The sequence below is a fragment of the Actinia tenebrosa genome, unplaced genomic scaffold (genome assembly GCF_029948245.1).
Source record: "Actinia tenebrosa isolate PJP-AT-01 unplaced genomic scaffold, QUT_ActTen_1.0 PGA_scaffold0__85_contigs__length_37466705, whole genome shotgun sequence".
Taxonomy (NCBI): Eukaryota; Metazoa; Cnidaria; class Anthozoa; order Actiniaria; family Actiniidae; genus Actinia; species Actinia tenebrosa.
The window spans coordinates 20951175-20966569 of record NW_028292569.1 but is presented as its reverse complement, the minus strand read 5'-3'; the positions used below and the strand labels follow the sequence as shown (position 1 = coordinate 20966569).

The following is a 15395-nucleotide window of genomic DNA, read 5'->3' as shown; positions in this document are numbered from 1 at the left end:
ATCTATATAATAGGAAATATTTTATACCTAATACCAAGCACTTTTTAGGTCGTCGTAGTCGTACTCACAGTCCTGACAATGCCAAAACAATTTAACCTTAGTCTCAAACTTCTTACCACATCCACAATCATAACTGCTCATACACTTCGTCTTCATTTTCAAATGCTTTTTCAAATCCGCTTCTTTCTTAAAAGTTCTCTTACATTCTTCGCACTCCATATATAGACTAACATATTTAAGTGCGCTGTTGCCCTCAACCACACTTGGAGTGGGGGTCGTCCGTAGGTGGATTTTTGACACGGGTCTTGCCCGTGTTGAGATTGCGCTGGAACCCCCATTCCCTATACTACTCATTGTTCATGAAGCTGTATAGAGCATTTTTTCCGCATGCATCAGTCCTACCCAAAATGCATTTTTTGGAAGATCATGCCCTTGAATGGGTAAGAAGATTCAACACAGGTCTTGGACTGCTTGGGGAACAAGGTGCAGAATCCATTCATCACGAATTTAATGAACTTTCCAGAACATATTCATGCATTAGGAACAAAGAAGAAAAGCTGAAATGTATGATAGAAGAGCATAACAGAAGATGCAACCCTGTTAATCGAGATCTAATTCCAGAAATCAAAAGAAGAAAGAAAAAAGAAGAATGAAACTTGGCAATGCTTCACTTTAGAAATGTGAGTAAGCTTATCAATTAAGTGGCACGCACATAGACACTAGTAGACACTACTGTAGATGACTTTTTTATAAATAGAGTCATGAAAATTTAATTAGAAAATCATATTGCCACCAATCCAAAAAATCTCAAATAATCGTTTTTTTGTCCGAAAACATAATTTGGGAAATGTGCAATGAACTACTTTGTTTATCTTATTTTACATACATGATGTAATACATCATCTGTAGATCACAAGCTTGGCATAATATTATCTACAATTTACAGCTGTATGAACAGCACTAAACTGCGTTAAAAATCAAGACCTCAATCGTTTACTGTATTCGAAGCTATTAAAAGGTGATTCAGAATTGATCGTAAGCTAAATAAGTTCAGTTTCACTGACCATATTAAAATTAAGCTTAAGCGTATTTTAGCTTCGAATTCAATACGCTTATTTAAAAAAATCGAAAATGTCTCGATAAAAAAATGGACATAAATAATATTTCTCATATTTAATTACATTGACAGCATATCTTTGCGTTTTGGACTCACCTGAGACTTGGAAAACTTCCATTCCTGAAGAAATTACGCTGAACATCTCAACCTTCTGAACCATGTGGACCATAACCGCCATTTAGCTCGTACGTTGTCCAGATTAAGAACTCAACGAAGTCAAGTTTTATTTGGGGAAAAATCTACTTCCAAACTTGGGAGCACTCAATTTTACAAGCATCCTACCAATCCTGCTAAATGACTTTGTTGTATTTAAAGATCTTGAGGGGAAAAATCATTTTTTTTAAGGATCTACGAACTTCCGACTCTCAAACCCTCGATGACAGAAACTACAGCCTCGATTCAAAACAGTTTGGCCACGTTTTTCTGCACATTCCGAAGACTGAAACCTAATGTCCATTTTTTATTGAGTGGAAACAGCGTCTTTGAAGTTCGGTAAAGCGAGACAAATTTTGATAAGATGAAGAAGTAACTTTCGCATTAGGAAACGACTGATGTTAACAGATGTTTTTTGCAAAACACATAAATTTAGCCTAGTGAGATCGGGTCCTTCACACTAGACGGACAAATTAAAAATTGTCCGAGTTATTTTGATTCATGACAAAAATTGGCTTCGACATAAAAATTGTTCGGCCTGCTGTGTTCTAGCTCCCCCGCTGCCGCTTTCGATCAGTGTCGTCACTCAACGCAGCGCTTTCTCCCCTGAGTAGCGGCTGCTTACCCGAGCACAACATTCCTTTCCTATGAATTAACCAATCACGGCTTAGTTCTCGAAATCCAGGAACCATTCGCGCCATATGGAAAATAGAATGATTTTCACATGACCGTGAAAGAAAATAGACCATTTAGTTTGTAATAGTTGATAAAGAACAAAAGAAATCATTGGTTTAGAGTCTACTACTAACTATTAGTTTGCCTATTCTTTCACGATCATATGAAAATCACTCTAAGATGCGTCGTTAGAGGAAGTATTCGAGGTAGCAGCTAAGAAATTTCGCATCAAACAGTTTAATGATCATCAGAAAGACGCCATACGAACGATTTTACAAGAAAAAAAAGATTTCTTTGAAAATCTGCCTACTGGATATGGGAAATCGCTCAAAGGAATAAAATATTGGCGCTCTAGAGCATAGCCCAGTAATTTATTTCGAGACAAGCTCGAGGACTTTTTGAATAACAGGAGTTCGAAATTCTTGACATTTCATATAAACTGCTAACGCGACGTTAGAAGGTTGGCCATAAGATAACGCTTTAGCTAACGATTCGTGTTCACTTTTCACGACTTTTCTAACAGTGTGAACAAAACAAAACAAAACAAATTTTCTAACAGTATCAAATTTGAGCTAATCCTTGCAGTATACGCGGAGTAAATACCAGAACTGTGAGCGTTACCCAGAAGTTTACAATGAATACCCGTAGAAGTCATCGGTGTGACAGTGTCAGATTTAAAAGTTATCTAGCCTTTTTGCGATTTTCTTTAGCTTTACGCTGCATTCGTAGTTTAAAAAAGTGATCTGCGCGGCTCATCTTCTTCGTTTATTAAAATTCAGACTTTATTTTCGAATTCAATATCTTAAATCTTGAGTCGTCTCGTTTAACTTCCATGAGTCTAAATTACGCTTTTTAAAAAAGTTTTCCAGTTTATTTTTGCTTCTAATATTTTGGTACGAGCTCGTTAGCAAGTACAAACTCGAATTCACTATCGGCCGATAAAACAATGTCGATAGCTAAACTTATAAAAATATAAATCTTTTCTTTCTTTATGAACAAAGAAAACACTTAGTTCCGTCTCCAATAACTTTTTTTGGGCATTAAACATTTAACAAGAACGAATTCAATTTTAATTTCCCAAAGATTTTCTCCAACTTCCACTCTATTGCGTCTTAGAATTATTTCTCTCGTGAATGTTTACAAGTTGTCAAATTCGAAACGTTTTGATTGGTTCTTGAAACACAATGAGACTTATCTGATTGGTTGAACACAAACAATAGGAAAGGAATGTTGTGCTCGGGTAAGCAGCCGCTACTCAGTGGAGAAAGCGTTGCGTGACGACACTGAAAGCGGCTGTGGGGGAGACTAGGTGTGTTCGGGTCGCGGTAAAACGCAGAAAGCGGAAAGTGCGGAAAGTGCTCTAATATATAGATGAACCAAAACACACAAATATTTAGCTAAGACTTCTAGTATCAAAGATAGTATATTAAAAAAATCAAATCAAAACCCTGCAACATGACGCGGTGTTTTCCGCGTCGCGACACGAGTGTTTACAGTACTAAAATATTGCCTCGAAACATCATCACCTCTCTATTTTTCTTCCTTGTTTTTTTATTATTATTATTGTTTTTTTTTTCAAGATCTGATTTACATCCACCAAAAACTTATGATGCTGCTTTATCTTTTGAGAGTCCAGCAACTTCAAAATCAAATTGCGCTCCGAATAAATGAATAATGGAAAACGGCGGCGAAGATTACAGCAGTATTGGCTATTACCTAGACCAGAACACTCCTGGTTTGAGATTTATTTTAGCGATCAATTAAACTATTCCAGAAGCCTTCTTTAGTCGTCAACTGAGGATGGGACGATTAACAAATAGACATCAGTTTTTTATGTGTCCGTCCTCTTATTGACGATAAATTGTGTCATCACATTGTCAAAGTAGTGTGGATTCACGAGGCGAAGCCGAAGCCGCATACTACTTTGGCAATGTGATGACACAATTTATCGTCAATAAGAGGACAGACACATAAAAAACTGATGTCTATTTGTTTTTTACAATAACAAAAACGATAAAAACGTCTCATTTTTAGCGATCAAAACAACCAACGGAAAGAGCGCGCGCTCGTTGACGTCAGCTTTGTCTGTCTGTCTTCTAATTGATGATAAAAAATATAATAACCAATCAGCAAGCGAGAAATTTGTAAGTTATTGTAAAAATACATTTGATCTCCTTCTGAACGTTCTTCGACCAGCTGTTCTGAGACAAAATACGAGAAAAGGATTGCAATGAATACTGGAAAGACAACTATTTATGAAGCATTTTGGGATGTCGTGAACAAGCTATAGTAATTGATAAGAGAATATATTGTTTCCTACAACAGTTGTCGAAACTGGAGAGGCAATATGCAACTTTCCAACCATATTTTGATCTTCCTAAGATAGCAGGAGCAATAGACGGAACTCATATCAAAATAAAAGCACCCAAAGGAAGCGCAGTTGACTACTTTAGTCGTTATCAAAAGCACGACGTCGTAGTTCATGGTGTTGTGAACGGAAAAATGCTGTTTATGGATGTTGCTGAAGATTTTCCAGGAAGCATGCACGACTCCTGCGTTCTACGAAATACATCAATTTACATAAAAGCAGAGAACGGAGACATTCTAGCAAATGGTCCCATGCACAACAATGGTCAACATACAATACAGCCTTACCTGGTTGGGGATAGTGCTTACCCTCTTGGTCCCTGGCTACAAAACCCGTATCCTGAGGGAACAAGAAACCCAGCAGAAATAAGATTTGATAAAGAACTCTCTCCTGCTAGAGTTAAAGTAAAGTGATTGGCATTTTAAAAAGCACATGGAGAATCCTAGGCTACATTGAAGAAGCAGAAGTTAGGAATATATCCTAAATCATCATGACTTGTGTTGTGCTGCATAACTTCAATAATCAAGTAACCGCCACTCGGTTAGCTCAGTTGGTAAGAGCGTCGGTCTGTTGTGCGGGAGGTCGTGGTTCAATCCTCAGCCGGACCAACACTCAGGGTCTTAAAATAACTGAGGAGAAGGTGCTGCCTTTGTAATTACATCTGCAAATGGTTAAACCTTTAAGTCTTCTCGGACAAGGACTTTAAACCGTAGGCCTTATCTCCCAACCCTTCCTAACCAACAGTAAATGGGGGACATAAAAGAACCTGTTGAATTATTCGTGTAAGAGTAGGGGATTGTCTCCCGGTTCAACAGCCTATCCCAATTTGGAGGCATAACACTAATATACTAATAAATCACTCATGATTGTAAGCTGCACGGCTGCTAATTGTGCCTTAATATATGCAGCCCGTAAAAGTCCTCCACTGCAATGTAAAGCGCATTGAAACATTGTGAAATGCGCTATAGAAGAACCCCATTATTATTATGACTGGGAAATAGAGAACGAAGACGAAGACAATAATGGACAGAATGCAAATAACCATGTGTTAAGAGATGGAGAAAACATCAGAGACATACTCAAAAATCATTTGTAACCAATCAACCAAGTTTATTATAATGAATTTACAATTAATTGCATTGAATATATACTTCAAAAGGCCTTAAAAATATTTTCTTAACAGTATTTTCATATTTTTACCGATATATTGGCAGTTAAAGTTGATATAAGTAGAACTTTAACCTTTGATATCTGATTTATTTATAAATGTCTTTACTTACAGAATAAACGCCATCCAGCATCACTGAATTAATATTATTTTGCTTTGAAGAGGACTCCATTAATTTAATTTAATTTAATTAACAGTTCTTGCGCATTTCGCAAGCCTCAATGCGCTTAAATGATAAAAGAAAAATATGTACAAAAAAAAAAAATATAAATAGAATACAATGGGAAAATTGATGCATATAGTATGTGCCTATTTAAAATTATACAAAACTACAAGATATATATATATAATATAAAATTAATGATGACTAAAGCGATAGAATATATTGATCACCAATTAAATGCCATTTTGAACAAGTGTGTTTCAAGTAGAGATTTAAACATATTAACATATTCTGCATTTTTAATGTGCTTAGGAAGTTTGTTCCACAGTTTAGGAACAGCGAATGTAAAAGCTTTAGCTTCTCTAATAAGCTAATAAGATAAGATGGTGCACTACAATTAACGATCTTATATGTAAGGAATGATACATTAAACGTGATACGAAAATATACTGGTAACCAATGTAAGTTATAAAAGCATTGGAGATATATGTTCCTTCTATTTGCTCCTGGTCACCAACCTGGCTGCTGAATTTTGGATGCGCGGCAACTCACTTAAATGTTTGGCAGGTAAGCCATATAGAACGCTATTACAATAATCTAACTTCGATGAAATAAAAGCATGTACTAAACGCTCAGCGGAGGAGCTGTAAAGATATTTCCTTATTCGTCCGGTATTTCTGATTGCTAATGAGGCTGAACGACAAACATCACAAAACTCGGAAATTGTATCCCTGATCTTACTTTTTATCCTCGATATTTGCATACATACGTAGTTTCTGATATTCTGAACTTTGTGGGTTATGCACAAAGTGTAATGCTTCGTATTTGCGGAGAAGCAGGGGAAGTTCTACTTGTCTAACATCGTCCCCCATAGTCCTAGTTAAAGCCTGGTAGCCTTGCACGTTCGACAATATTGAATCAATATTAAGCTCTTGATAATCATGGTGGATTTGCGACCCGTGAACGTCGTCGTTTCCTGTTCCTTGTTCTGAATTCCCTGCATTGTCCAAGGATGCCTGAGATTTTTCTGATATTCTTTCGTAGTCTTCATTTGGCGATGTACCTGATGCATTTGCGGCAAAAAATTCGCTTGTAGCAGGATAATCCATTGCTGTTACAGCAACCACGCTTGCGTCCTGAGATTAATATAAGACATAATTTGAAAAACACAACAGTGTTGCAAGTGTAGGGACGACTGATGGACGAAGTGACGGGGTGAAGGGAGAAAGGACAAAAGGATAGAAAGGACAAAAAAGAAAAGAAGAAAATAGGGGAGGAAGAAAGGAAGGAAGAAAACAAGGAAACAAGAACGAAAGGACAAAGAGGAACCAAAAAAAAAAAAAAAGGGAGGAAGAAAGGAAGGAAAGGAGGGAGTTACAGAGAAACGGGAGTAAGGGGCGAAAAAAGAAAATGCGGAATGAAATGAGGAAATCAAGGAGTAAATAAAAACGGGAGGAAGGAAGGAAAGAAATACGGAAACGATAACGAAAGCACAAAAAAGGAAAGAAGTAAACGATAAAAAAAATTAACTCTCCGATTTAAAAGTACATACATCGATATACATTATCAGGAACATACCTCGTTTTCTGTTCCAGCCACATCTGGACAGGGTAATCTGTTGGGGGAAATTTAAAATATTGTAATTCGTTCGATTTGAATGGAAAACTGGTCTTGATATTTCTTCTAATTTTTCCAGAAGAAAATTATTGTTTAGGTATAGCCTTTTTTAGTTGGCATATTCTTAAATATTTGATTAAATTCAAACAGTCCAAAGCTTTTGTATTTATTCCTAGTATAGTTACGTCACCTACTAATTTCTTCTCTGTTATCTGAAAATATATGACATATAGACACGTTATCAATAAAAGTAATTGTATGATTACTTACTGTAGGTCATTAATTAACAAGCAAAGAAAAGGAAAAAGATAAGTAAAAGAAAACAGGTACACATTAAAGAAACGTATACATACTTACCCTTAAAATAACTTATTTTATATTTGATATAATAAATATATGTTATGAGGGCAGCAATGATTATGAATAAAATGCACGTTATCAACAGGTGGATAATTGCAAATGTTTTTCCTGTTAAATACAGAGAAGAAAAAAATTAGAAATGTTGACGAGAATGAAGCGATTGTTTTCTTGCTAAAGTAGCAATAATTATTTATTTTCAATCCCCCCCCCTCCCCTCACAAAAAAAAAAAAAAAAAAAAACTGCAGCTATGTTTTCAACTTGAAAAAAATCATCCTATTCCGTCAACACCCTTACAATAGAAGAATAACATAAAAAGAAACAGGTTTATGTCATTTTTAAGTTATTTTGTGACATTGTTCTTTTGTTGTTATTGATATCAGGATAGTTTTCCCACAACAAATCACTTTTATGCCTATAAGAGGAAATTTTTTTCAATAACGAGCAATAATGGCAAAATAAAAAAGTGAAACTAGACCTTTGTACGAGTTTTGATCCCAATTTGAGTTTTGGGTTAACACTCAGAACCTTTTTTTAAAAGTTAGAAACTGATGTACTATGATAAAATGCTTGTTTGAAGCGGTATTTTTAATTGTACAAAGATGTTTTGTTGCATTTGTGTTAGAATGCATAGTAGCTTTGTCAGGCTTTTTTATAGAAAATGTATGGGAGTTAGAAATTGTATGGGAAATAAGCATATGAAGGCCTAAACCTCACTTTCGATTCAAATTTTTGCTTTGGGTTAACACTTTGTTTCCATTTTCATCGGTCATCTCCAGTTCCAATTAAGTTAAACCTTCTGAATAACAAGATTTCAGCCTTGTACAACAGCCTTTCTTCAAGAAAATGGTTTCAACTTTTCTGCGACTTCTTGGCGAGTTCATGTTAATGGCATTTGCACATCATTAATGGAAAAAAAACTTTTTTTTGGTTGCTTTTATTTTGCTTGCTGCTGTTTTGTTTATCCGTTTGCTCACAACCTCGATTTGATTCTTTGGATACCATTGTTACTTTCCTTGTCATTGTAAAACAAAACATAGTACTACATTGATAATCATAAGAAGCATGCAGTAAAGTGATCTGAGGGTTCTGACTAGCTAAGCTTACCTTGGAAAAAAGCGTGCGATGATGACAATGCGTGATTACAGCTCACTTGCTGTTTGAAATGATGCAATGGTTGGAGCAACTAAAAGTAAAGAAAAAAATGAACAGTGTTGCTGTTGTTGTATTTGGACGGTCCCAATAACAAAGGGAATTGTATGAGTATTAGCACTATTCATCTATCAATCTTTAGAAACTATCTATTTATCCATCCATTTTTTAAAGGGGCACTCGAATGAAAACGCCCTAATTTTTCAGAGTCCGAATAATTGAAGTATTTGAGGATAATTTGAGTCAATTATGATTATATGAACCAGATTAGTGAAAATTTTTGCCTGGGAGCCACTTGCAGTTAAGAAATTTTGGGTTAAAAGTAAAAAGAACAACAGGGTTGAGTTAATGACGTCATTTACTCACAATTTATATGCTAAATAAAATTGATAATTTTTATCTGACAAATTTTACTGTGAAGAAAACATGTTGCTTGGCTACGATTGGGGCCATATAGATATATTTAATTAATTTTAAAGTCATTTCCTATTTTATCCATTTTCATCCAAGTGCCCCTTTAAAACAGCCATCCCTCCATCCATCCATCTCTCTCTCTCTTTCTTGTTCTTTCCCTCTTCCTTTCCCTTTTATCATTTCTCTCTCCTTACAATGATGCCATTCCTATGCCTTTCAAAGAAAGTGTTACAAAATCATCTAGTATACCCTGTTTAGTGACTTTAGTTGTTCCTGGGTACGTGGTTGGTTTGTTTCCATTTTCCCTGTTGACACTTGGGGACACTGTTGAAATGTACCAAAGGCTTAATTCATTGTGATCCTTTGCGCCATGCATCCTACCTCCCATTCATTCACCCAAAAACTGATAAAACTTCAACAAAATTTATTGCCATGATCAAAATATATTATATATATATATATTTTTTTGTGTGTGTGTCACCCAGCGCACTGAGACGTCAGTTTAGTGCGCTATATAAGAATTTATTATTATTATTGTTATTATTATTATTATTGTTATTATTATTATTACTATTATTATTATTATATTAAACCATTATTAATAAATATTTATAGATAAATACTCTCTTACTCAGTTGCGTGACGTTAATAAAATGTTCATCCTCCCCAACTTCATTTTCTGCTTGACATCTGTATTGTCCATAATCACTGCTATCTTTGGTTTCGAAAGTCAACACGCTTTTTTCTGTTTTGTAATCTATTCCTGAAACAATCTGGCCTCCACGTGGACCATACCATGTGATTCGTGGAAGAGGTTGTCCTGTTGCTATACAGTGTAGACTTATTTCCTCTCCTATGAAAGACGCAGCTGTCCTAGTGGAATTATCAATGTCAATCTGTGGCTTAACTTTAAGAAAAAGATCAAAGCTAATGGCGCTGTAGTTGATTGGGTTAGCATATAATTTAGATAAATTATATAAACCTAAACAAATAAAATGGGCATTCCGTTGATTATAGTTATACATGATGTGGTGCAAAATAATATATACTTTTTATATGCAAAATATAATTCCTTTTCATTTCAAAGTCGTTGTAATATTCATGTCCTGTCGTATGGCCTCTTGAAATCTGCTATATCTAGAACCACCTTTATAAGCATTATTTCAATATAACTTACACAACACAACTATTTCAGCTTCCATAGTCACAAGTTTCTTGTTTGGGTTGTTGCTAGCGCGGCATATATACCCTCCACTTTGATGTGCTGTGATATTGTTTATCCTAAGTGTAGCATTTCCTTCTCCTTCACTCATGATAATGCCTAGAGGCATTCTTATCCACGTGACATTGGGTGTTGGATTGCCAGTAGCAGAACAGCTTATTTCCAGGGTATCTCTCTCGATCAATTCTATTTTTGATGTATTTTTTGCTGCTATCGTTATGTTAGGTCTCGCTAAACGATGAAAATAAATTTAAATCTAAAATATAAATTCTTTTTTCTTTCTTTTTTTTTTTTTTTTTTGTTTTTTGTTTTTTTTGTTTTTTTTGTTTTTGTTTTTTTGTTTTTTTTTGTTTTTGCTTTTTTTTTTTTTAGGTTATATCGAAACTGAAAGCGTAGTGGAAAACTCAGAGATGACGTTTTCATTACAATATTATGCACATGAGTTTTCATATCCTTCGGGGTTTCTCTTTTTTCCTCTTTATTTTCTTTTTCGCTGTATATATTCGATTATATATGCTATTGGGTTTTTTATCCCGTCCCGTCCTTCCTTACCCCTTTCCAAATATCTATCTTTAAATTCGAGCTACTGAGGCTTTTCTTTATAAAGTGGTTAGCAACTTACTTGTGACAACAAGCTTTACTTTACTTCTGATCGGGTCCGTTTTTGTTAACACCAGGCTACATCCATAGGTACCGCTATCACCTACCGTGACATTCTGTATGACAAGGGTAGCATTGGACTCTAAGCTGACACGAGTAGGACTAAGGAATCGTTTTGGACAAGTTTTGCTGTTGATAGTCCACTGTCTTTGAAGAAAAACGATTTCATAGCAAATTATTGATTCCGAATTATTTGGCCAATAAAATGACCATATTGGTGAGAATTCTTGAAAGTCATTTTTTCTGTTATCTACTGTGTAGTCCCAGACAAAACGTGCAGTTTTTCCAACAGATACGTACGACACACTTGGCGGTACCCTAGTAAAACGAGCCTGCCCTGTGGTTATATAAATTACAGTAGATAAACGGCGTTGAACGGCGTTTTTGGTGTTCATAAGTGTAATTCGTAAATACATAATGCATTGGTTACCTTTTGCGATATGCACAACTGGGACGACGGTCATTAGTAGCGCAAAGATCAGTATTTTGATGAAGAAAACCATATTCATCATCAGCTAAGGATTTCGTAAATATCAAAGAGTACTTTATTGATGTATATTATCTATTATGAAACGAAAATTTTTATGAAGATAAAAATAATTTTGGAAAATGAAATATTACACTACCCCTAGGCCTAAATGTGGTTTGTTTCATAAAGCCCTGTATACAATCGCAATTTTGTTGAAAAACTTAGTCCGTAATTTCAATGTCGATTTTACAATGGCGATTTTACGATTTTTCGTTCGTTCATTTATGTATTCATTTTCTTTGCTTTGAATCATAATAATAATTATAATGTATGCATCTCTATAGCGCTTTTTGTAAAAGCATCCAATGCACAAAGCGCTTTACAACAACAATATCTATTGGTAAAAAAAACCCCAGAGGTTATGATAAGAATCCGGCGCACTGATTGGTAAATAACTTCCCATTATTTCTCTATAATCACTTACAGGTGGTTATAGCATTTAGGCAAAATGGCTGCTAGCCGGTTTGTCGAAGTTACGTAAAAGGAGATAAAATATATGAATTGATTTCCATTTTTTTCTTCCGAATAATCAACTGTGTTATTTTACTATTCCTTAGAAGCAAAGTCTCTCCTCTTTCTCTCCCTTCTTTCAGGCGAGAAGGAGGGAGGCTCTGCAGATGTAGAGCGTTTCCTTTTGATACACCGCTGTTCACTATCGTGGACGAACAAAACCAGCTTTAAAACGGGTTTTTAACTGGGTACATAAGGTGCGCATGAGCAAATGTAACACACCGTGACGCCAAACGTTGTTTGACGAGAGCGGCTGTCAAAATCATGACAGCGTTGCTAAGTTACGCCACGCAGGCCGACAAGCATAACGTCCTACATCGGCAGAGTCTATTTTTCTCACTCCACCAAAACAAAAGGAAAATAGGATTTGCTAGCAAGGAATTTTACTAATTTTCGCGGCTAGGAAATTATTCCTCGATAATCACCTCGACTGGTTACAAATTGATAATGAGAAATTAAATATAAAAAGAGCTAAATACAATAAGAATATCTATAAGTAAAACTATTAACTATATATTCATTAATAGTATAGTAGTAATAAATTTTGCGTTCGGTGTGTATAACGCATAATTTATTACTACTATACTATGTCTATTATCTGCTTACATATTTACGGTGTTCAACTTACCTGTAGAGAAAAAATATCGCTCTGGAATCCTCACGAATACCCTATACTTCATATTCCGGCTGCGTTACCAGCGTGGTTGGTCCTTGTAGTTTAGTGGTTAACACATCGGACTAGAATAGTTCGATTCCCGTCAAGGGATATTTTTCTCTTATTCTCTCTCTATATTTATTTAAATAAGTTGATATGTTAATAAAAACATACAAGCTACTAATAATATTAGAAGTAAAAATGATAATGAGCGAAAACGAAATTAAAAAATTATATAAAAACATTGTAAAACTAGTAATGTGCTTCTCTATAAAAATGTTCTAAGTTTTTTTTTCTTAAGACACTCTAAACTTGCACAATAATAAATTCATATTAACGTGATTATCAAAATAAGGAGGACAATGGATATATTGTATTTTGTGGACCTTGACTTTTTTGCACCTAGAAATATATAAAAAAGCGTTGCAAGATTGCATTTCACGTTAAATATACTTTACGTTGAATATGAATAATGCATGCTAACCTGTGTAGATTGAAGGTGTTGAAGAAGCGGCATAACTAGCATTCTTGTTGCTTGTGGAACTACTTGCGTTCGACGTAGTCGTCGGAGCTGTAGCTTTTTTGCTTTCTGAATAAAGCAGGTAGGTACAAATCAGAGACAACTAAAACAAATAGAAGGAATGCCCAAGTTTACATATAATAACTAATTAATGAACTAACCAGGGCATTTCTGATCTCATAAATTTGAAATTAAGCATGCAATGTCCTATCTATTAATCAAATTAAATTAACCATTCATCCCAAAGATTAGTCAATCAGGCAACATAACTAAGGCCAACCATCCAGCCTAGCAACAGAAACATTGGTATTGTTAATTTAATATAATCTAGCTATTCTAACATTATGTTTTGTTACTTTATTCGGCTGAATTATTAGTTTTCTGATTGGCAATTAAGTTTTCAATCAAGAAACTAACGAAAAATCATATTACGTATATTAATAGTAAGCCATACAATATTTGTTTAAATTCAAAATCAGTTAATTAAAGAGAGGGAGAGAGAGAGTAGAGAGTGGGAGATGGGTACGTTTGGGAGGTAAAAAGGGATGAAATAAAGAAGAAGGCTGGAAGGGGAGTGTGTGTGGATGGCGAGGAATTGACGGAGAAGAGAGGTAAAAAGAGATAAAGCCCCAAAGACGGGAAGGGAGGTAAGGAGGGAAGGGGAATTTAAAAGAGGGAGGAAGGAATCAGTGCGAAGACTATGGAGGGAAGGAAAGAGGCATGGATTGTGGAGCAGGAAAGGGGAGAGAGGGCAAGATAGAAGGGTAGGTAGGGTAAGGCAAGGAGTGAGTACGGGTAGAAAGGAGAAAGGGAGGGAAAGGGGGACCAAAAGGGAATGGCATTATAAATTAAGGGATTAGTAACTGGATAATCCAATCCATGCCTTGTTTAGGTATTACAGGACAAATCCAATGTATAGCATAATCATTATACTTACTTCTTTGCTTTATTTTTAAACGTACAGAATATTGTAGAATTCTGGTGACCTTATCACTGATACTTGCGATGTACCAATTGCAGTCATCCATTGTCAAGTTTTTGAGTTTGAACCAAGCATGTCCAAATGCCAAATTACCAGTAAAATTAACTCTTCCTTTGTATTTTGGTCCCATTTCATTATTAAAATATATCTTCCGATTGATGATATCCACATTTATTATTATTTGTGGGTCAGCTATGTTTCCTTTAAGGATACCAAACGTTGCTGAGATTATCCTCTTTCCACAGGTATTGTTCCACATGAATTCAGCACTGTCTCCTTCACTAAGTTCTACATTTCTAGGTCCACTTATGCAACTGCAATTTACTGCATAGAAAAAAAGGACAAGTAAAAGACAATAGCTTCAAAATATATTGGTCTGTAGATACATGTACAAGTAAATGACCCTTATATTGGAAGCTCAATATTAGGAATTAGGAGACTAAGGAAAGGGTTCGTAAATTTCTAAAATGTTAATGAAACGAACAGAAAATTAAAAATATAAAATAAAATAAGAGAAGAGAAGAGAAGAGAAGAGAGTAGAAGATAAAGGCAATATTAAGGAAAGTTAGTGCTCGTGTAATTCATCCCCAATAATATTCCTGAGAATACCTTAAAATCAGGTTAATAGAACGGTACAGTCTCGTGAAAGGTTTGGACCACATCACTGTTACTATATTTAGTCTGATTGCGGAGCTTTATTTTTTTATTAACTTTACTACCTTTTACTAAATCCCTTGGTTGCTGTCATTTAAAAAAAAGAATATTAAGCACGACCCCGATTGTCTTTACAAAAATCATTAGCAAATTCTTTACATTCGTGCATATATATGTCATATATCTTACAAACACAGCAGCAGTTAGGGGCAATGCGGGGAATACCCGCGGGGGACCGGTGGTACTTGGCGGGGGTAATACCCAGACCATACGAAACCCCTTTCGCGAGTCCCCCTAACTGCTGCTCAAAAGGTACCTTTTGTTTTCTTATCAGGTTTCGAGGCTACCGTAAGTGCTCTTTCTGTGCGTATTTTTGTTGCTGGAAGGTCTGGAATAGCAAATAAGAGTTTGAGTTTTATGTCTCGAAGAAAGGGGTAATTCCTTAGTGAATGACACATGATTGCAAAATTAAAATAGT

The 15395-nt window shown here is 35.3% G+C and overlaps 2 protein-coding genes across 10 annotated transcripts; both read right to left on the bottom strand.

The window, feature by feature from the left end:
- Nucleotides 1–5399: 5399 nt before the first annotated feature.
- Nucleotides 5400–7445, bottom strand: LOC148913747 (uncharacterized). Its single transcript, XM_089035940.1, has 2 exons — nucleotides 7223–7445; nucleotides 5400–6780 (listed from the first exon to the last, which is right to left on the bottom strand). Exon 2 carries the CDS (start codon nucleotides 6751–6753, stop codon nucleotides 6382–6384), a length of 372 nt encoding a protein of 123 aa, XP_088892066.1. The 5' UTR covers nucleotides 6754–6780; nucleotides 7223–7445; the 3' UTR covers nucleotides 5400–6381.
- An 11-nt stretch (nucleotides 7446–7456) lies between these two features.
- Nucleotides 7457–13350, bottom strand: LOC148913746 (protein amalgam-like). Of its 9 annotated transcripts, XM_089035830.1 has the most exons (7): nucleotides 13246–13350; nucleotides 12735–12893; nucleotides 11030–11404; nucleotides 10363–10638; nucleotides 9817–10092; nucleotides 9435–9509; nucleotides 7854–8805 (listed from the first exon to the last, which is right to left on the bottom strand). In XM_089035830.1, exons 2-7 carry the CDS (start codon nucleotides 12784–12786, stop codon nucleotides 8762–8764), a joined length of 1098 nt encoding a protein of 365 aa, XP_088891956.1. In that variant the 5' UTR covers nucleotides 12787–12893; nucleotides 13246–13350; the 3' UTR covers nucleotides 7854–8761. The 9 variants fall into 9 exon arrangements, with proteins under 9 accessions (XP_088891939.1, XP_088891934.1, XP_088891947.1 ...); XM_089035813.1 differs by lacking the exons at nucleotides 12735–12893; nucleotides 13246–13350 and adding an exon at nucleotides 7457–7473 and having other exon boundaries at nucleotides 8727–8805; nucleotides 11030–12673; XM_089035808.1 differs by lacking the exons at nucleotides 12735–12893; nucleotides 13246–13350 and adding an exon at nucleotides 7640–7729 and having other exon boundaries at nucleotides 8727–8805; nucleotides 11030–12673.
- Between the last annotated feature and the right edge of the window lie 2045 nt (nucleotides 13351–15395).